At 44.1% G+C, this 15237-nt stretch overlaps 1 protein-coding gene across 1 annotated transcript; it reads right to left on the bottom strand.

Annotated features, from left to right (window-relative positions):
- Window positions 1–733: 733 nt before the first annotated feature.
- FHIP2A (FHF complex subunit HOOK interacting protein 2A) lies at window positions 734–13011 on the bottom strand. The gene is given in 22 exon segments (XM_061556356.1): window positions 734–2314; window positions 2856–2872; window positions 2874–2960; window positions 3454–3594; window positions 3997–4140; window positions 4282–4372; window positions 4547–4690; window positions 5316–5485; window positions 6359–6551; window positions 7608–7684; window positions 7839–7953; window positions 8558–8754; window positions 9161–9466; window positions 9683–9715; window positions 9961–9972; window positions 9974–10051; window positions 10053–10085; window positions 10251–10355; window positions 11043–11111; window positions 11113–11213; window positions 12147–12225; window positions 12744–13011. Coding segments are annotated over 22 exon segments (2343 nt in total). The 5' UTR covers window positions 12789–13011; the 3' UTR covers window positions 734–2208.
- Between the last annotated feature and the right edge of the window lie 2226 nt (window positions 13012–15237).

Below are 15237 nucleotides of genomic sequence, written 5' to 3'. Positions count from 1 at the left end.
ACTGCCTCCTTGAGGATCCCAAAAGCTTTTCACCTTATGCCCAAATGCATCATGTGGCTATGAAATGTCACCGTTAATTACACAAGGAGAAATGCTTCGTATAAATATTATTTTGCCTTGAGATAGAAAAACACCACACAAGTAATACTGTACGTAATGATTATTGTTTGGCCCATTTGCCTCAACAATGTACAAGGGGAGAAGGGAAGCCGTGAACTTAACCTCAATTTACAATGCAGCTTCAGTTGCATCTGATAAAACACAGTACGTGTGAAAATGCTACACAAACACAACCTTCACACAGCAATATACATATGAACGTGTCATTTTGGACGTTGCAAGTGCTTAGGATGTAACGTAATTCAATAACTGTGCCCCAAATAAGTGGCATGCATGAACATCACTTACTGGTTTATTGTTGCCAGATAACTTTTTTTCCCATATTGCGACATGATCGAGACTAAAATTCCATATCCCTTGTGTACAGAGTATACAATATGCTGCTGGGACAGGTAAAGCCTTTTACGAGATTGCTGTTGACATTTTTCATTAATTGCAACACCTATGTTTACATCTGGAAACTGCCTGCCAGAATCACAAGTTTAATATTAATTTCAAATCAAGTGATGCCTGGTTAGTTTCCGCAAACCATGGCTCATTTTCACTTCATTAATAAGCGGACCTGAACTAACGCGCCACAGATGAAAGTGACCGATGAGTTGTGCTGCAAGTCATTTCAAGACCTCTGGGAGCTTTTATTATTGCATTTGTGTCTGTGCCAGATGAACATTAACGCAGCATTAGTGACATTTAGAATACTGTTGTAAAGTGTACAATTTCCGCAGTAACCTGCAAAGACGAGGGGAAAACAATAAGCGACCTGTGTGAAGTTACACTATGTACTTGCCTAAAATCCAGAGGTGGGACAAAGTCATTGTTATGCAAGTCCAAGTCGAGTCTGAAGTCATCAAATTCATGACTCGAGTCTGACTCGAGTCCAAGTCACATGACTCGAGTCCACACCTCTGCTAAAATCTACGTCAAAATGGGATTTTAAGCACAAATACACTACATTTAAAGCACCTAAACACGAATTGCTCCAATAAAAATAATTGCTTTACATTGGCTAGGCTAAGTACCCACAGAACAGAAATAATAATGCCATTACACCATATATCAAAAAGCATGTTTTAAATAAATCCACATTAGTATGCTGTTTTGAACAAGTTCTTAAACCCAGGGCTTCAAACTTAAAAGCATCATGCTATTGTAATAAAACAAATCTGCTGTGGCAGGCGTATCTTCCTCTTAAGGCCTTGTTAGTGGATCAAGTCCGAAAGTCATCCAATGTGCAAAGGCAAGCCCACACGCACAAATTAACATTTGTAAAAATATCGGAAGGAAAACCATCCTCAGGTAGTCTCTTCAGGTTGAAGCAGCAGAAGGTTAAACGCAGAGTAGCTTTGCAGCGTCAGTGGTGGCGAGGCGAGTCGAGTGGAGATTTGCATCCTGTGGCATTCGGCGAATTTGCAAAGCAGTCCCCCAGCAAGCTCAAAACCATGCACAACACAAGGTGGACAGATTTTCCTGTGCAAACATTCCTCTCCATGTGGGATGTTTGGAGCCATGTACTTTGGCGTCAAAGTGCATTTTTGTAAATGGAACGTGACCCCAAATCGCAAGTTTCACACAGAGCGGGCGATGATAGTATGCATTATGTACAGTGTTTTAAAAGCTTCATCGGCAATTAAAAAAAATACATGCCTCAATAGAATGCAGTGGATTTCAAATGCCTGCTTAGTCCTGTTGTAAAATTGCAGATGAATGAAAGCACAACTTTCTAACTTTGGGGGGGGGGGAGGCAAGAACTAATTTGTATAACAAGTAAAAACAATATAATACACATTTCTAAAACCATGACAAAGCTGAACACTCAATTCTGAGGCATAAATGATAAAATGGTAAAGTGACGTTCTTTCCCATCCGCCAAAAGACAGCAGTGATTATGTAATCCACAACGGCAGGTCCTCTTCCTTCCTCCAAGCTTGGTTGAATGTTCTTTACGGAGGATTCAAAGTGTTTGGGGATCAGTAACTCCTAACGGTTCTTTACCAAACTTGAGTCCCGCGAGAAGGAGGTGCGTCAACGTGCACACCATCGACGTGATATTTTAAAACGTTCCTCTCTCACGTTGCTACCAACGGGCTGTCACATGACGCTCGCCGCATGATGTTTGACGAAGGCGATGGCGGCCAGCTCCTTGCAGAACTCCTCCAGAACAATCACCCCCTCCAGCAGCGTGAGGTGGTCGATCCTGTTCAGTGCATGCACGCAGCACAGCAAGGGGGCATCACCACTTCGTTATATATGGCATCGTTCGGCTACCTGCAGTGGGAAGCAGCCTCCCACCAACAACAACACATTGCAATTGCCAGCTGTGGCCACAAGAACTTGGCAAATGCATATTGTTTATACCTGTCAAATGGAATTCTTCATATGAAATCAGGTGAAAATATTAACCATGTGCAATTACATGCACGGTCTGTTCTATTGGCACGTTGAACATTAAAAATAGACCTATAAAATGTATGAAGCCAAGAGGGTTGAATATCCATAATACAAGTTTTTGGGTTAGATTTTTTAAATCTAAAAAAACGTATTATGAATGGGTTAGATGTAACAAACAAAAAAACCTGTATTATGGATGATATTGGTTGTGAAAGCCTCCTACGTGTTAAACAGGGTTGTATATCTCCAGTTGCAAAGACAAGTAAATATCCTGAACAGTGACACGTGTAAAATTTTACGAAATGGAAAATTTGACGAATAGATTGCCTTGTGGAAAGATCACTCACGGAAGTCCCTCGGGCTCAGGTGCCAAGCAGCCTCCTCCGCACCAGCATCATCTTCGAGCTGAAGTCTGGGATGCGCTGAATTCTTAGCATCAGATCCCCAACAACCTGCACAAATATGATAATTGGTGTTTTACCCTTTTATCTGGCAACAAAACTGACACCTTTTTTTACAAGGAGTCATGTTTGCATAGACCACAATACCTGCAGTCGTAATGCAAACAAAAAACATAACTCTGATAATGTATGCACTGTCCTTGAAGTTGATTGGTCCACACCCGAGACAGGTTTCCATTGAGCCTAGTCTCACATGGTGTTGGACCAGATGACGCCAAAAGGCGCACAACTCAAAGACAATGCACCATCAGAGTATGAGAGCTCGGGGTAAGCATTTACACCATTGGAACCTCATTTGCCAGAAGAAAAAATATGATAATTGTTTTTTTACCATTTTATCTGGCAACAAAACTGACATCTTTTTTTACGGTCAATATGAAATTCCGCATTGAATATCAAGCCTCCCTTCAAGCGAGCAAGTATAACGCTCCGGTCACTCACGTAGCGAATGTGACCGTGGTGCTGCGCGGCGCGGTGCCCTCACCCGAACGATGACGGAGAAGAGGGAGCGGCAGCCGGGAGCCAGGTTGATGTAGGGATCCAGCAGGTACTCGTGCAGGTGGGGGTGTGGGTAGAGAGCCAGCTTTGACAGCACCGACGTCACTTGCAAGTTCACGTCGTACGGCTGCAAGAAGCGAGCGGATGTTGCAGGCATTCCAACGTGCAGGAATGAAATACATGTACATAAGATTGCCATTTGTCCATCTGCAAATTAAAGACTCTTGACAAGAGGAACCAAGGAACTAGGGCATTTATCACGAACTATGTACTACGTGACTCCTGACTTTGGTTTAATATGTTTAAACTACTTTATACGTAACACTCTTTACTGCAGAACAATGTACGTAGCATAAACACTTTCTCATGTATGAATAATGGTACAAAAATAACCGAAGAATATCGAAATAGCAACTGGTCAAACAATCTAGGCAAAAGGATCCATAGACTCTTATTAGGGTTTCCTTGATAACTACGCTTTCAATATCGAGGTTGCAAGTGCAGGTTTTCAGCTCGTGGGATTACAAACCTGGTCCAGAATGCGAGCCATGCGGTCGAAGAGCACCTTGAAGAACTGGCCTTCGAAAAACGGAGCGTCGAGGTTGCACCGCTCGATAGCCTTGGGTTTAGCTGGCCAGTCCCAGTGCTGGCACGCCACGCAGCATTCGCGGAACTGCAGAGGTGGCGAGAAGGGAATTTGACTGCACACCCGTTTTCCTTCTTTCATTGAACTTCAGTTAAGGTTTAGTCCATGTTCCAGGCGTAAAGGGAGAACAAATGCATTACGACTTTGCGCTGCTCTTTCAAGGCTTACCTGCCTGTGGGCGTCCCGGAGGTAGGTGTCGTAGCCGGAACCCTCGAGCTGGTACGAGGACTTGGCCTCATCAGGGACAAGGCACAGAAAACTGAAAATGACACGAGCCAGCAGGGACACAACTCCACGGGTGAGTTAAACACGTTTTGCTGCAGCACAAACAAGGCACCTTCAGAAACAAGACTCTTTAGCCTTTCATTGGCACCTCGATAAGATACGCGTTCAAATGCAGGTTGCGACGACCCAGCCGCACGTTTGACCTCACCTGTTGACCACCTTGTGCACTTCGGTCTTTCCATCCTTGCCATGGTCGGGCGAGTGGACCGGGGAGTGGGAGAGCCAGTCGGAGCCCGAGAAGCCCTGGCCACCGGACAGCATGTCGGCAAACATTGGGTCCTCCTCAAGGTCCCTGAGCCACACAGGGAAATTGCCCGGCCGTCACAAGCAGAAGAGCCTGCCCCCCCCCCCCTTCCTTTTCTCAATGCCCCCGCAAACAGATGCCGCTCCTTAAGCTGTTCCACCGTGATGGTGCCGACCTTTCGTGCAACCACCTCATGGAAATTACCAACCAATTGAATAACAAGACGTTGGTATTATTTCATTCGTGAAACATGCATTGAATCGTGTGCTACAGTCTTGACTATATTTATATTCATATTCCATGTACGCAATAGGTTTTCGTGCCCCTTGCTGCCACTAGAGGGTGCTAAATTCATCAAAACAGAAAATAAGACGGTAGGTGAATCCGTACAAGCCTAATATGAACTCTCCAAAAACTGACACATTTACAGCAGTGCACTTCCCAGTAAAATCGCTCATAATAAAATTGTTCAACTTTACTCCCAAATAAGCTCACAACTTACACACAAAACCAGGCTGAGACAAGAGGGAATAATGACGCTACACAGCTGCTTGTCATTTTATCGTGACGAAGGCCTTCCCCCGACTATCTGCCAAGTCGTCTGCACCAGGATGTGTGCGTCGGAGGCTCAGGCAGCGGGACGCGGCGTGTGGCGAAACGGAGGCCAACTCACACGGCGCCGGCGATCTGCCCGTTCTCGGCGATCTCGTGGTCCTCTTGGCTCGGCGGCTTGTACTCCATGTAGTTGCGCTCCTCCAGGTTGCGGAGAGCCAGGTTCTGCAGCACGTGCATCTGCGGTTTCTGCAGCAGCGTCTCAAACAGCTTCAGCGTCCCGATGCTAATCTGAGTTGGGGCGGGGAAAGAAACAAAACAGTAACTGATTATGACAATACAGAACACCACGTGATTTTGTTTTCCTGTTAAATGCTTAATTAACTTTTATTAAGACTTATAACAATTAATATAAATCAGTGCACATTGTGAAATTATGAGCAAAGCTAACGCATTGTAATGAGACGAGGGTTCTTAAAAAATAGGCCAATGCTGAAGCCATGTGCATAATGGCTTGTCGTTGAGTTACCATTCTGCCTATAAACGGTAGAGTATTCATAACAACAAAACTTAAATCAAATGTTATTAACTAATGATCAACACAGTGGAAGACCAAATCACATGGAATGTGCCTAATCTCTGCAAACCTCAGTACCTAAGCAGCATTAATAACAACAAACTCGGTTTTACAAAGTGCATTTAAAAATGGTAATCACAAAGCGCTGTACATCAGAGGTAAAACAAAATATGATATAAAAATAAAACACTTGACACCAGTAAAAACCCCAATCACAATACAATAAAATCAAACTACAAAGGCAACTATCAGTGGAACCCAGGGAAGCTGAGATGGGTGACCATGCATAGCAGGTTGTTATAGGCTTTCGGCTGACATGGTAGGCAGTAGAGGAAGTACAGCAAAAATCCATTGTACTGTACTTCTATTCTTCCAAATGTATACTCCCTGACTTCACCAACCTGAAAATGACCAGCGTGGTGGTCAAATAACCCCCACGATCCACAGTGTGGTGAGGCCCTCATCCAGAGGTAGGATGACAAAGGACTGCACATGTACAACAAAACACTGCAGCTCTAGAACCACTGCTGTCGTATTAAGATCGTCTGCGGTGGCTGGCAACGACGAGGTGTGTTTGAGAGGGTCACCTCGTCAGAGATGTGGTCGCAGCGTTCGATGAGGCGGTCCCTCAGCGAGTGGCGGCTGGCAGCGCCGGGCACCTCCGACCCGGAGGTGTCGCCCAGCAAGAAGAGCACCAGCTGCTCCAGCAGCGCTGGCGAGCTCACCTGTCGCGCCAGGCGAGCCAGCAGCGTCGTGCTCGTCAGGATGCCCACCTCGGACCTGTTAAGGGAACCGAGCGAGCCACAGCCATCGTGAGAAATGGCACGGTTCAGAATTTACGGTTAATCACGTTTGAGCAATGTGACAGTTAAATTTCGATTTAAAGCTTTCGTGACTGCAGGGATTCATCTTCTTGGTTCTTTCGGTAAAGTCACGTAGAAGGGAAGTAATAAAAAAAATAATCAATATTCTATTATATTATTATGTTTTATTTTTATTATTTAATTACTTCCCTTCTATGTGACTTTACCGAAAGAACCAAGAAGATGAATGTGACAGTTGGCTCGCGAGGTTGCAAGCTGAACAAGTTTCTAATAAGTATAACCCGTAAAAACAAAGTTTTTCACTATAAATCCTTTATATGCGTGGCAGCGAACTTAATATAAAGGATTTAAAAATATATTCACCTGTGGAGGACGCGGGGATCGATCCCGCGACCTTTGGCATGGGAAGCGAGGGCGCTACCAACTGCGCTACTCCGCCACGGCCTGTGGAGGGGTTACGCTCTGGGCTCTTATACTGTGACGTTCAACCAAAGCCAAGAATGAGTTCTATTTGAATATATGTAAAATAAAAAAATTTTGCCTAAAAAGTGTAAAATTTTGGGAATTTTTTTTCACGAACATTAATTGTCTGGCACAACGAGTCTGTGTGGAAAATGTCAGCTCGATTGGATCACGGGAAGTGGGTTAAAAAACGACCGAAAGATTTGCACGGTCGTAAGCAAGCAAGCACGCAAGCAAGCAAGCGAACTTAATATAAAGGATTTAAAAATGTCATAGTTGTCGACAGAGTGAACACATTTAGGGAATGACGATTGTTAAAATTCAAAGGAATAAACAATATATATACATTATAGAGCTGAAAGTTCACAACCCAAAATTTTAAATTACAAAACTATGCGCTGCAAGTGAGGCTACCCGAATACAGAATACATCCAACTGTTTAGTGCTGGTGACTCGAGTGTTTTTGGTAGTCGGCACGTTGCTGCGTATTTACAAGGGTCCCCCACGTACAATTCAGATATAAATATGAAAAGATACCCATGTGGCTTACGTCTGCATCAACTTTTGCTCCAAAACCTCAGTAAAATACTGCTCTCTGATGGTCGTTGCGATGGCTGTAGCAATTATCTGCAGGAGCAAAGGGAAATTTTGTTACAAAACATGACACTGCATGAAAAACAAATGTCAGGTGCAAATAGTGAATGGTAGAAACATGCTCCATGAGATATACGATCTCAATTTCTTTCTGCCAACTCGCCAGTTTTTCTATATTAACAAGTACCTGATGAGCCTCCTTTATGAGCTGATCGCAGTAATCCAGCCAGGACAGGAAGGAGATCAGTGCTCGCTTTCCATGGAAGGCCGTCATGTCTTCCTTATGGCTGTACGTGTCCAGCCTGCACACAAAGGAAGGGCATGCGCATCTTGATACACTGCATGTACAACCGTGCTAATCGGACCTCCAATTGGTTGGCTACGTACGGTGCGAAAGAAGTTCAACATACAAACGTACATTTACAGGCCTGCTGTCAATCAACTGCTGGTTGCGGTCCTTCCCACATCGTGCAAGTCATGGGGACTATTTGCTCACACTTCAACCAAGCTGGTCAGGGCAGGTTAGAGAGCAGGAAGCATAGCTGTTGGAGTCGAGAGATACAGTAAAACAATGGATGTATCTACACTGCGCTCCTGCCTGATGCCCACCACAGCCTCACATCCTAAAACAATGCGCTGTGCACAAAGCTGACCCATCCAAGCACTATCCAGGCTCACCTCTGTTTAACTTCCAAGATCTGACGATATCAGGCGCATTCTGGTCATGGGCTAATACACTACATTGTTACAGATGTTTCATCTCAGAGCCTGGAACTACAGCTTCACCTTTATCTTTTGCCTAACAATGCAGGCTCTCCCATTTCAACACCTTCCTGCCCCGTCACAGCCGGTACTAACGTCATTGATTGCACGTGAGACTGGGGGAGGCAAGCAGTGCGCACGAACCCCCAATTGACGGTCTGCAGCGATTCGAGGTCGAGGGGATCGAGAGAGGTCGGCAGGGCGGCGTGCAGCGACACCAGGCGTCCGGCAAGCAGGCGACACAGCGCCGTGTTGTCGGTGAGGCAGCGTGCTGCGGACGCCTCGGGCAGGCTCACGAGAAGCATGAGGCCCTCGCAAGCCTTTACCGCGATGCGCCCGTCCTGTTCCGCGGGCACATCATCATCGTCGTCGTCAATTAATATACGCGGTGATCCATTTATACATCAGCAGCAGCAATCCAATGCTTGGTCATATGAATACCAATATCCGCTATTTTCCACTAAGTTACAGTGACATCACCATGGTGCCTGTGCCAGGCCAGGTGCACTTTGAGGCCATGTGAAGTGTCGAAGGCTCGCTGACAGGAGATCACGGGACAGACCCGGGTGCCATGGGTCGAATGGCCGAGATAACTGGCAGATGCACCAGCTGTGCCCCCTCCTGTGCCAACTTGCTGCATTTTAGCTGCCCGGCACTCCGCTCGTTGTTTCTTGGTCGTAGGCACACGCGTAAATTGCTCAGTAAATGCCACAGCAACAATTACGCAGAAAAGTGTAAACAACTCACGGGACTATTGATGAGATTGAGCAGTGAATGCACCAGGTTGTAATCTTGTCCCGATGGTGCGGGCGACAATGCTCCTGAGGCTGCAGTTGCACCCACTGCCACGGCATTCTTCTGAGCATTAGCACAGCCAGGTGAGGAATTTTTCTCCTTCAACAAAGTCCTTTCATTTTGGCCAGGTTTTGAGTTTCCGCATTGCGTTGTGCTGCCTTCCGAACGAATGCCATCTGGTAGTGTTGTTTTGTTGGACGTAAGTGGGCCTGAATTTGTTGAATTTGGAAGGGGGCTCGTCACGTTTGAAGATTTGTTCTGAAGGTGCACACACAAAAACAACATCATCATTACAACCAATGCCACTCATGACATTTAACGTTATGTAAAATGTTAAAATGATAAAAATATGCAAAAGGTTATGCAAGTTTGTTAGAATTCTAAGCTTAAGGTTAGCCTGCTTCACAGCAATAGCGTGGATGCACGCCCGCACATATTCTTCCCAAATAACCGCGCAATTCCTGAGGTACTTACCACGTATGGGATTCGGAACACAAGCGTATCTGCCTACAGACGTAACATTTTAGAATGGAAAAAAGAGGCAAGGAATTCAGGATTAAAGGAGTGATAAAAGAGAGCATAGCAGAACAGTGGAGATTGAAGGAAAATGTGAAAAAGGCAAATCGGATATCTAGAGATATCTACTACGGGAAATAAAGTACAAGTTGCAGAAAAGGATAAGTGTTCCTCATACAGAATAAAGACACGGCCCACTGTTGTTGCAATATTAAATCGGTAAAGTCTGCACATACCTCCATAAAGAAAGTTAACAAGGTAGGGGTCCTGCTTAAGCTTGGCGCAGACTATGCACAGGAACTGAATCTCTTCATTCTCCGTTGGGGCATGCCAACACTTCCCCACACAGCCGTATCAGTTTCTGTGGGCAAACACAACACATCAATTTTTTGTTAAGCATTAACCACATTGTGCGCTACCTTGCACAGTGGCTTATAACTTTAAAAGTAGAGAGCACTTGACTACCCAAAAAGTTATTCTTTACATATAGGGAGGTGTAAAGGAGAAATGACTGCACTTTGCTCACCAACACTGGGCGGTGGACATTTATGTGTGGCAGGATGGGTTGCTGGATCCTTCCCAACAGCTTTGAGAAGAAGATCAGCACCTGCTGTTTCATCCCAGGTGGGCACTACAGATGAACAAGGGAAAAGAAATGTCAAGACTCGCGAAATCTCACAACCACAATTTAGTTTGGCATTGCTTTGAGACAATATATTTATTCAGAGAATACCTACCCTGACAATTTACTGAGACTACAGTACACACCCTATATAATTTCTCAAATATAAAAAAAGCATCTCTCATCCCTTAAGCTGTAAATACGAGTGACTCCATTACTTCTGAGCAAAGTAAAATGTACAAGTCAGTAACTTGTTGCGTGGCTGTAAAAGCACACACGAGTATATATGTATGTATGCATGCATGCATGTGAAACCTCTTTTGCACCGTACGTAGTCAAAAGTGCTAATCGGAGGCGCGGGGGAAGGACACCTAAACGGCAGTTCTAAAGAAATGAGTTTTCAATCTAGATTATTTAAAAGTGCATAGCTCCAGTGGCTTTCTTATATCGTAAGGAAGAGCGTTCCAGACGGCCGCAGAAGCGCATCTGAAAGTGCGCGATGCGGTGACCGTCTTTGTTCGATGGCTAACCAAAATCCACTGCGAGGATGACCGGAGTCCGCGTGATGGTTTATGCTCCTTGGAATGCTCACCGAAGTAACGTGCTTCATTTGAGGCGAGCACTTTGTGTGTATTACACAATGAGCGCGACCTCATATAAGGTATTTAGTAATTAAAGTGACGGGTGAACACTGACGTCGGCGCGGCTCAAGGTGAAGAGTGTCTCCAGGATCTTGTGCTGCAGCAGGTACTCCATGCAGGGTCCCAGTCTCGCCCGTCTCCCGCTCCGTCTCCTCCTCCGCCAGGATGGACACCATTTGCTCCAGGTGCGACGGGATGTTTGTGTCCGTTACGGGGGCCTTGTCATCTGCGCAAAAATGAAAGGGGTCCAACGGAGATGCATTATGCAACGTACATTGTTGTTGGAAGCACGCCTCGTCCTTTAATTTGGAAACAAAAACATTATCTACATTTACATTCGATGTGCATGAGCAATAGTTTACTGTACTTGCTTAGAAATCAAATGAGGCATTTATAAAACAACACAAACAGAACCACATGAATGTCTTGCAAAATAGGTAAAATCCATAATCCTAGACAGCACTCCACTTGCGCCGAATGCCCATGACTGAAGGACCCTGACTGTTCCTGATCTTGTTAGAAGCTAAGCACAATTAGGCCTGGTTAATACTGGGGTAGGAGACTGTCTTAAAATGCCTTATGTTGTCAGCTTGGGATGCAATATGGCCAAGAGATGGGATTACAGTAATCGATTCTTGAATTATTTGCGTGGAGCCTTGAGCGTCACCTCCACCTTTGACTTGAATTACTCATGCGCGGTTTTACAATGTAGGTTTTCTGGCACATTCCACTCATTAATTGAATTGGCCAAACATGCCCATGCGGGAACCTCCCAAGTCAGAAATTACTCCGTGAGGTTTTCCTTGGTAAATATAGCGCATGACTATTCCCATTAAGTACCTGGTAACACTTAAGGCACATGTTATATTTTCACCGATTATGGCAATGCATACCAAAATGCCACGTTGCTTGCCACTTTGGGAGTTACGTCCCAAACTTACTTGCCAAAAAATACGGCTGCACTTTTGGATTTGGCATAACTTTTGAAACAATAACAAAAAACACAACACTACGAGTGAACGAAGAAAAAAATCGGTGGTCATGCGCGTGAATATAACAGCTTTACGAGAGCAAATATCCTCACTCGTACACGGAATATTGTACAAGTGTGACGTTATGTTACAAAAAAAAATTCAGACAATAAACAGTGAATTCTGACCCGAGGTTTCGATGTAATAGTGCGTAATCGCTTTCCAGTGGTACACGAAGTCCTCTTGACGGGGCATGTTGGGGGCGAGCTAAGCGAGAGAGAAGAGATTAACAAAGATTATTGATATTAAACATAAACAAAGGGGGCCACGGTAACGACCCACAGCGAACCGCATACAACGATCACGACGATCTCGCGAAATTACCGCAAGACACAACTGTAAACTACAACATTCTCTTATCTACAATAGACACATTGCTTTAAATACGATGGAAATATAATATATATATTTAAACACATAAAACTAAATTGACATCTGACAAAAGCTTACGTGGCTTCAAAGCCCCTTTACTCCCGGTAGCGGCCTACCAGACATCGGCGTCGGCTAGCAGCCGCAACCGAGGACGGCGCATCGTCTCCCGGCCGAGCAGACAATCCCACACCGGTGCTAGGCCGCAAAACCCCTCGGGGGGGTGGCGGTGTTGGTGGCATTCCCGGCGACTATAATTTAACTTGGACAATAAAACAATAACCGCGAATTCGCCGACAAGAGCCGGCGCGCGGGCGAGTGACCGAGGGAACAAGTGGCGACGAGATGAGACTCACGACTTCCACGGCATGTTGTAAGATGGTGGTGAGCTTGCTGAACATTTTCGCCTTCGCCTCGCGAATTTCTCGCCGAGACTTCAGCTTCTGCTGCACGAACTTCTGTTTGGCGCGGTCCAGCGTGAAGGAGGAGGCTTGGTGGTGGCGAGAGAGAGACAGAGATGGTGTTGGGGACACGATTTGGTTAGGAATGGGGTGGTGGTGATGAGCGGTGGATGAGAGTCGACCAAGCCCGCGCACGCAGTTGGGAAGCGCCTCTCGACTGCCCCCCACCCCCTCTCAGTACGGCGCCCTCTGGGCTCGGAGTCAAAGGGAGCCTGGCAGCCACTCCAGGCAGCTTTGACCCGTGGACAAAAACAGATAAAAATGTTTTTTTACGAGACTTTTTCAACCCCTTCAGATTTAATCCGTGGTCAAAAACTGATTAAAAAATTTTTACGAGACTTTTTCAACCACTTTAGCTTTAATCCGTGGTCAAAAACAGATTTAAAAAATTTTACGAGACTTTTTCAACCACTTTAGCTTTGATCCGTGGTCAAAAAAAGATTACAATTTTTTTTACGAGACTTTTTCAACCCCTTCAGATTTAATCCGTGGTCAAAAACAGACTAAAATTTTTTTACGAGACTTTTTCAACCACTTTAGCTTTAATCCGTGGTCAAAAACAGATGAATTTTTTTTTACCAGACTTTTTCAACCCCTTCAGATTTAATCTGTGGTGAAAAACTGATTAAAATTTTTTTACGAGACTTTTTCAACCACTTTAGCTTTAATCCGTGGTCAAAAACAGATAAAAATTTTTTTACGAGACTTTTTCAACCCCTTCAGATTTAATCCGTGGTCAAAAACAGATTAAAATTTTTTTTACGAGACTTTTTCAACCCCTTCAGATTTAATCCGTGGTCAAAAACATTAAAAAAATTTACGAGACTTTTTCAACCACTTTAGCTTAAATCCGTGGTCAAAAAAAGATTTTAAAAAATTGTACAAGACTTTTTGAACCACTTCAGCTTTAATCCGTGGGCAAAAACAGATACATTTTTTTACGAGACTTAAAAAAAAGATTACGTCCATGTCTTTGCTCAATTTATGTCAAAGGTTGTTATTTTTTTAATCACCGTTTTGTATTTATGTTTTGCTCTCCCTCTGTGTTCAATGTGTTAGAAACCCTCCAACCACTCCAGCTTTTACCAGTGGCCAACAACAAGTACATTTTTTACTTGAATTTGTTTTTAAATAACGTCCACGTCTTTGCTTAATTAATGTAAAAATGTACTTGGATTACCTTTTGGTGTTTAGTTTGTTTATTTGTGTGCCCTTCCCTCTGGGCTCAATGTGAAAGGGAACCTCCAGCCACTCCAGCTTTGACCAGTGGCCCAAACCAGAGAATTTTACTTGATAAAAAAATATAACGTCCATGTCTTTGCTCAATTAATTTCAAGGGTTAATTTTAATCACCCTTTTGTGTGAAGTTTTTTTACTTTCCCTCTGGGCTCAATGTAAAAGGGAACATCCAGCCTTGACCAATGGCCAAAACAGATACTCTTAACGAGATTTTGTTTTGACATAACGCTCATATCTTTGCCCAATGAATGTCAATGCTTTACTTTTAATCAACTTGTTGTGCATTGTCTTTGGGCTCTACGCCTTTTGGCGTCCTCTGGTCTAACACCGTTTGAGACGAGGCTAAAAAGAAAGCTGTCTCTGGTGTGGACCAATTAGTTTCAAAGACAATGCATATATTATCAGAGGATGTTTGTTGTTTGCATTCTGCTCACACGCAGTGGTTAATGCAGACATGATTCCTGTTAAAGGTCTCAGTTTGGAGTTTTAACATCTTAACACCTGTTTTGTTGCCAGAACAAAAGGGGGAAAACCTATTATCATACCTCCATTGTCTTGTCGCCGTCCGAGTGATTTGAGCCATGCCATCGTGGATAATTGGCATAGATTGAAAAGGTTGATAAATTATGATTGTCATAAACACACGGTGAATCCCTATATTTATGAAACTTTTCTGTAAAATATCTTGTTTCTGTGAATAGCCTGGGAGAGATCACAGTTTGCTTGCTAGGCTAATTTTTGTATCATCACCAACTTAATGGCAGTTCCTACTCTGTAAATAAGTTGTGTATTTTTAAATTTCAAACTAAAGTTTAAAGTGTTGTAAATTCGTTCTGATGTATTACATGGAAAGTTGTATTGCAGTTCGGGATTTATGAAAAAGTTACCCTCTGCTTACCTCAGAGTCCAAATATTTCAATGCATTACACTCAATACTGTACCCAAATCAACAAAGATTGATTCACCACAGTTACTGTGCTGTATGAGCAATCATCTAATCCAAAGGCATCTTCTTGTTAAACAGCATTATTTAAACATCCCCTCCACTTTCACCTTGCAGCGAGTGCCATGACTGGTGATCCAGAGCTGCTGGTGTCTGATGGCTATGGTTTGTTGGCCATGGGTGGTGTTTGACCATATTTTACTTATA

The sequence above is a fragment of the Lethenteron reissneri genome, chromosome 22, assembly GCF_015708825.2.
Source record: "Lethenteron reissneri isolate LAM-NWPU_2019-01 chromosome 22, ASM1570882v1, whole genome shotgun sequence".
NCBI classification, from domain to species: Eukaryota; Metazoa; Chordata; class Hyperoartia; order Petromyzontiformes; family Petromyzontidae; genus Lethenteron; species Lethenteron reissneri.
The sequence above is the reverse complement of the archived record's forward strand: the minus strand, read 5'-3'. Positions and strand labels throughout refer to the sequence as shown.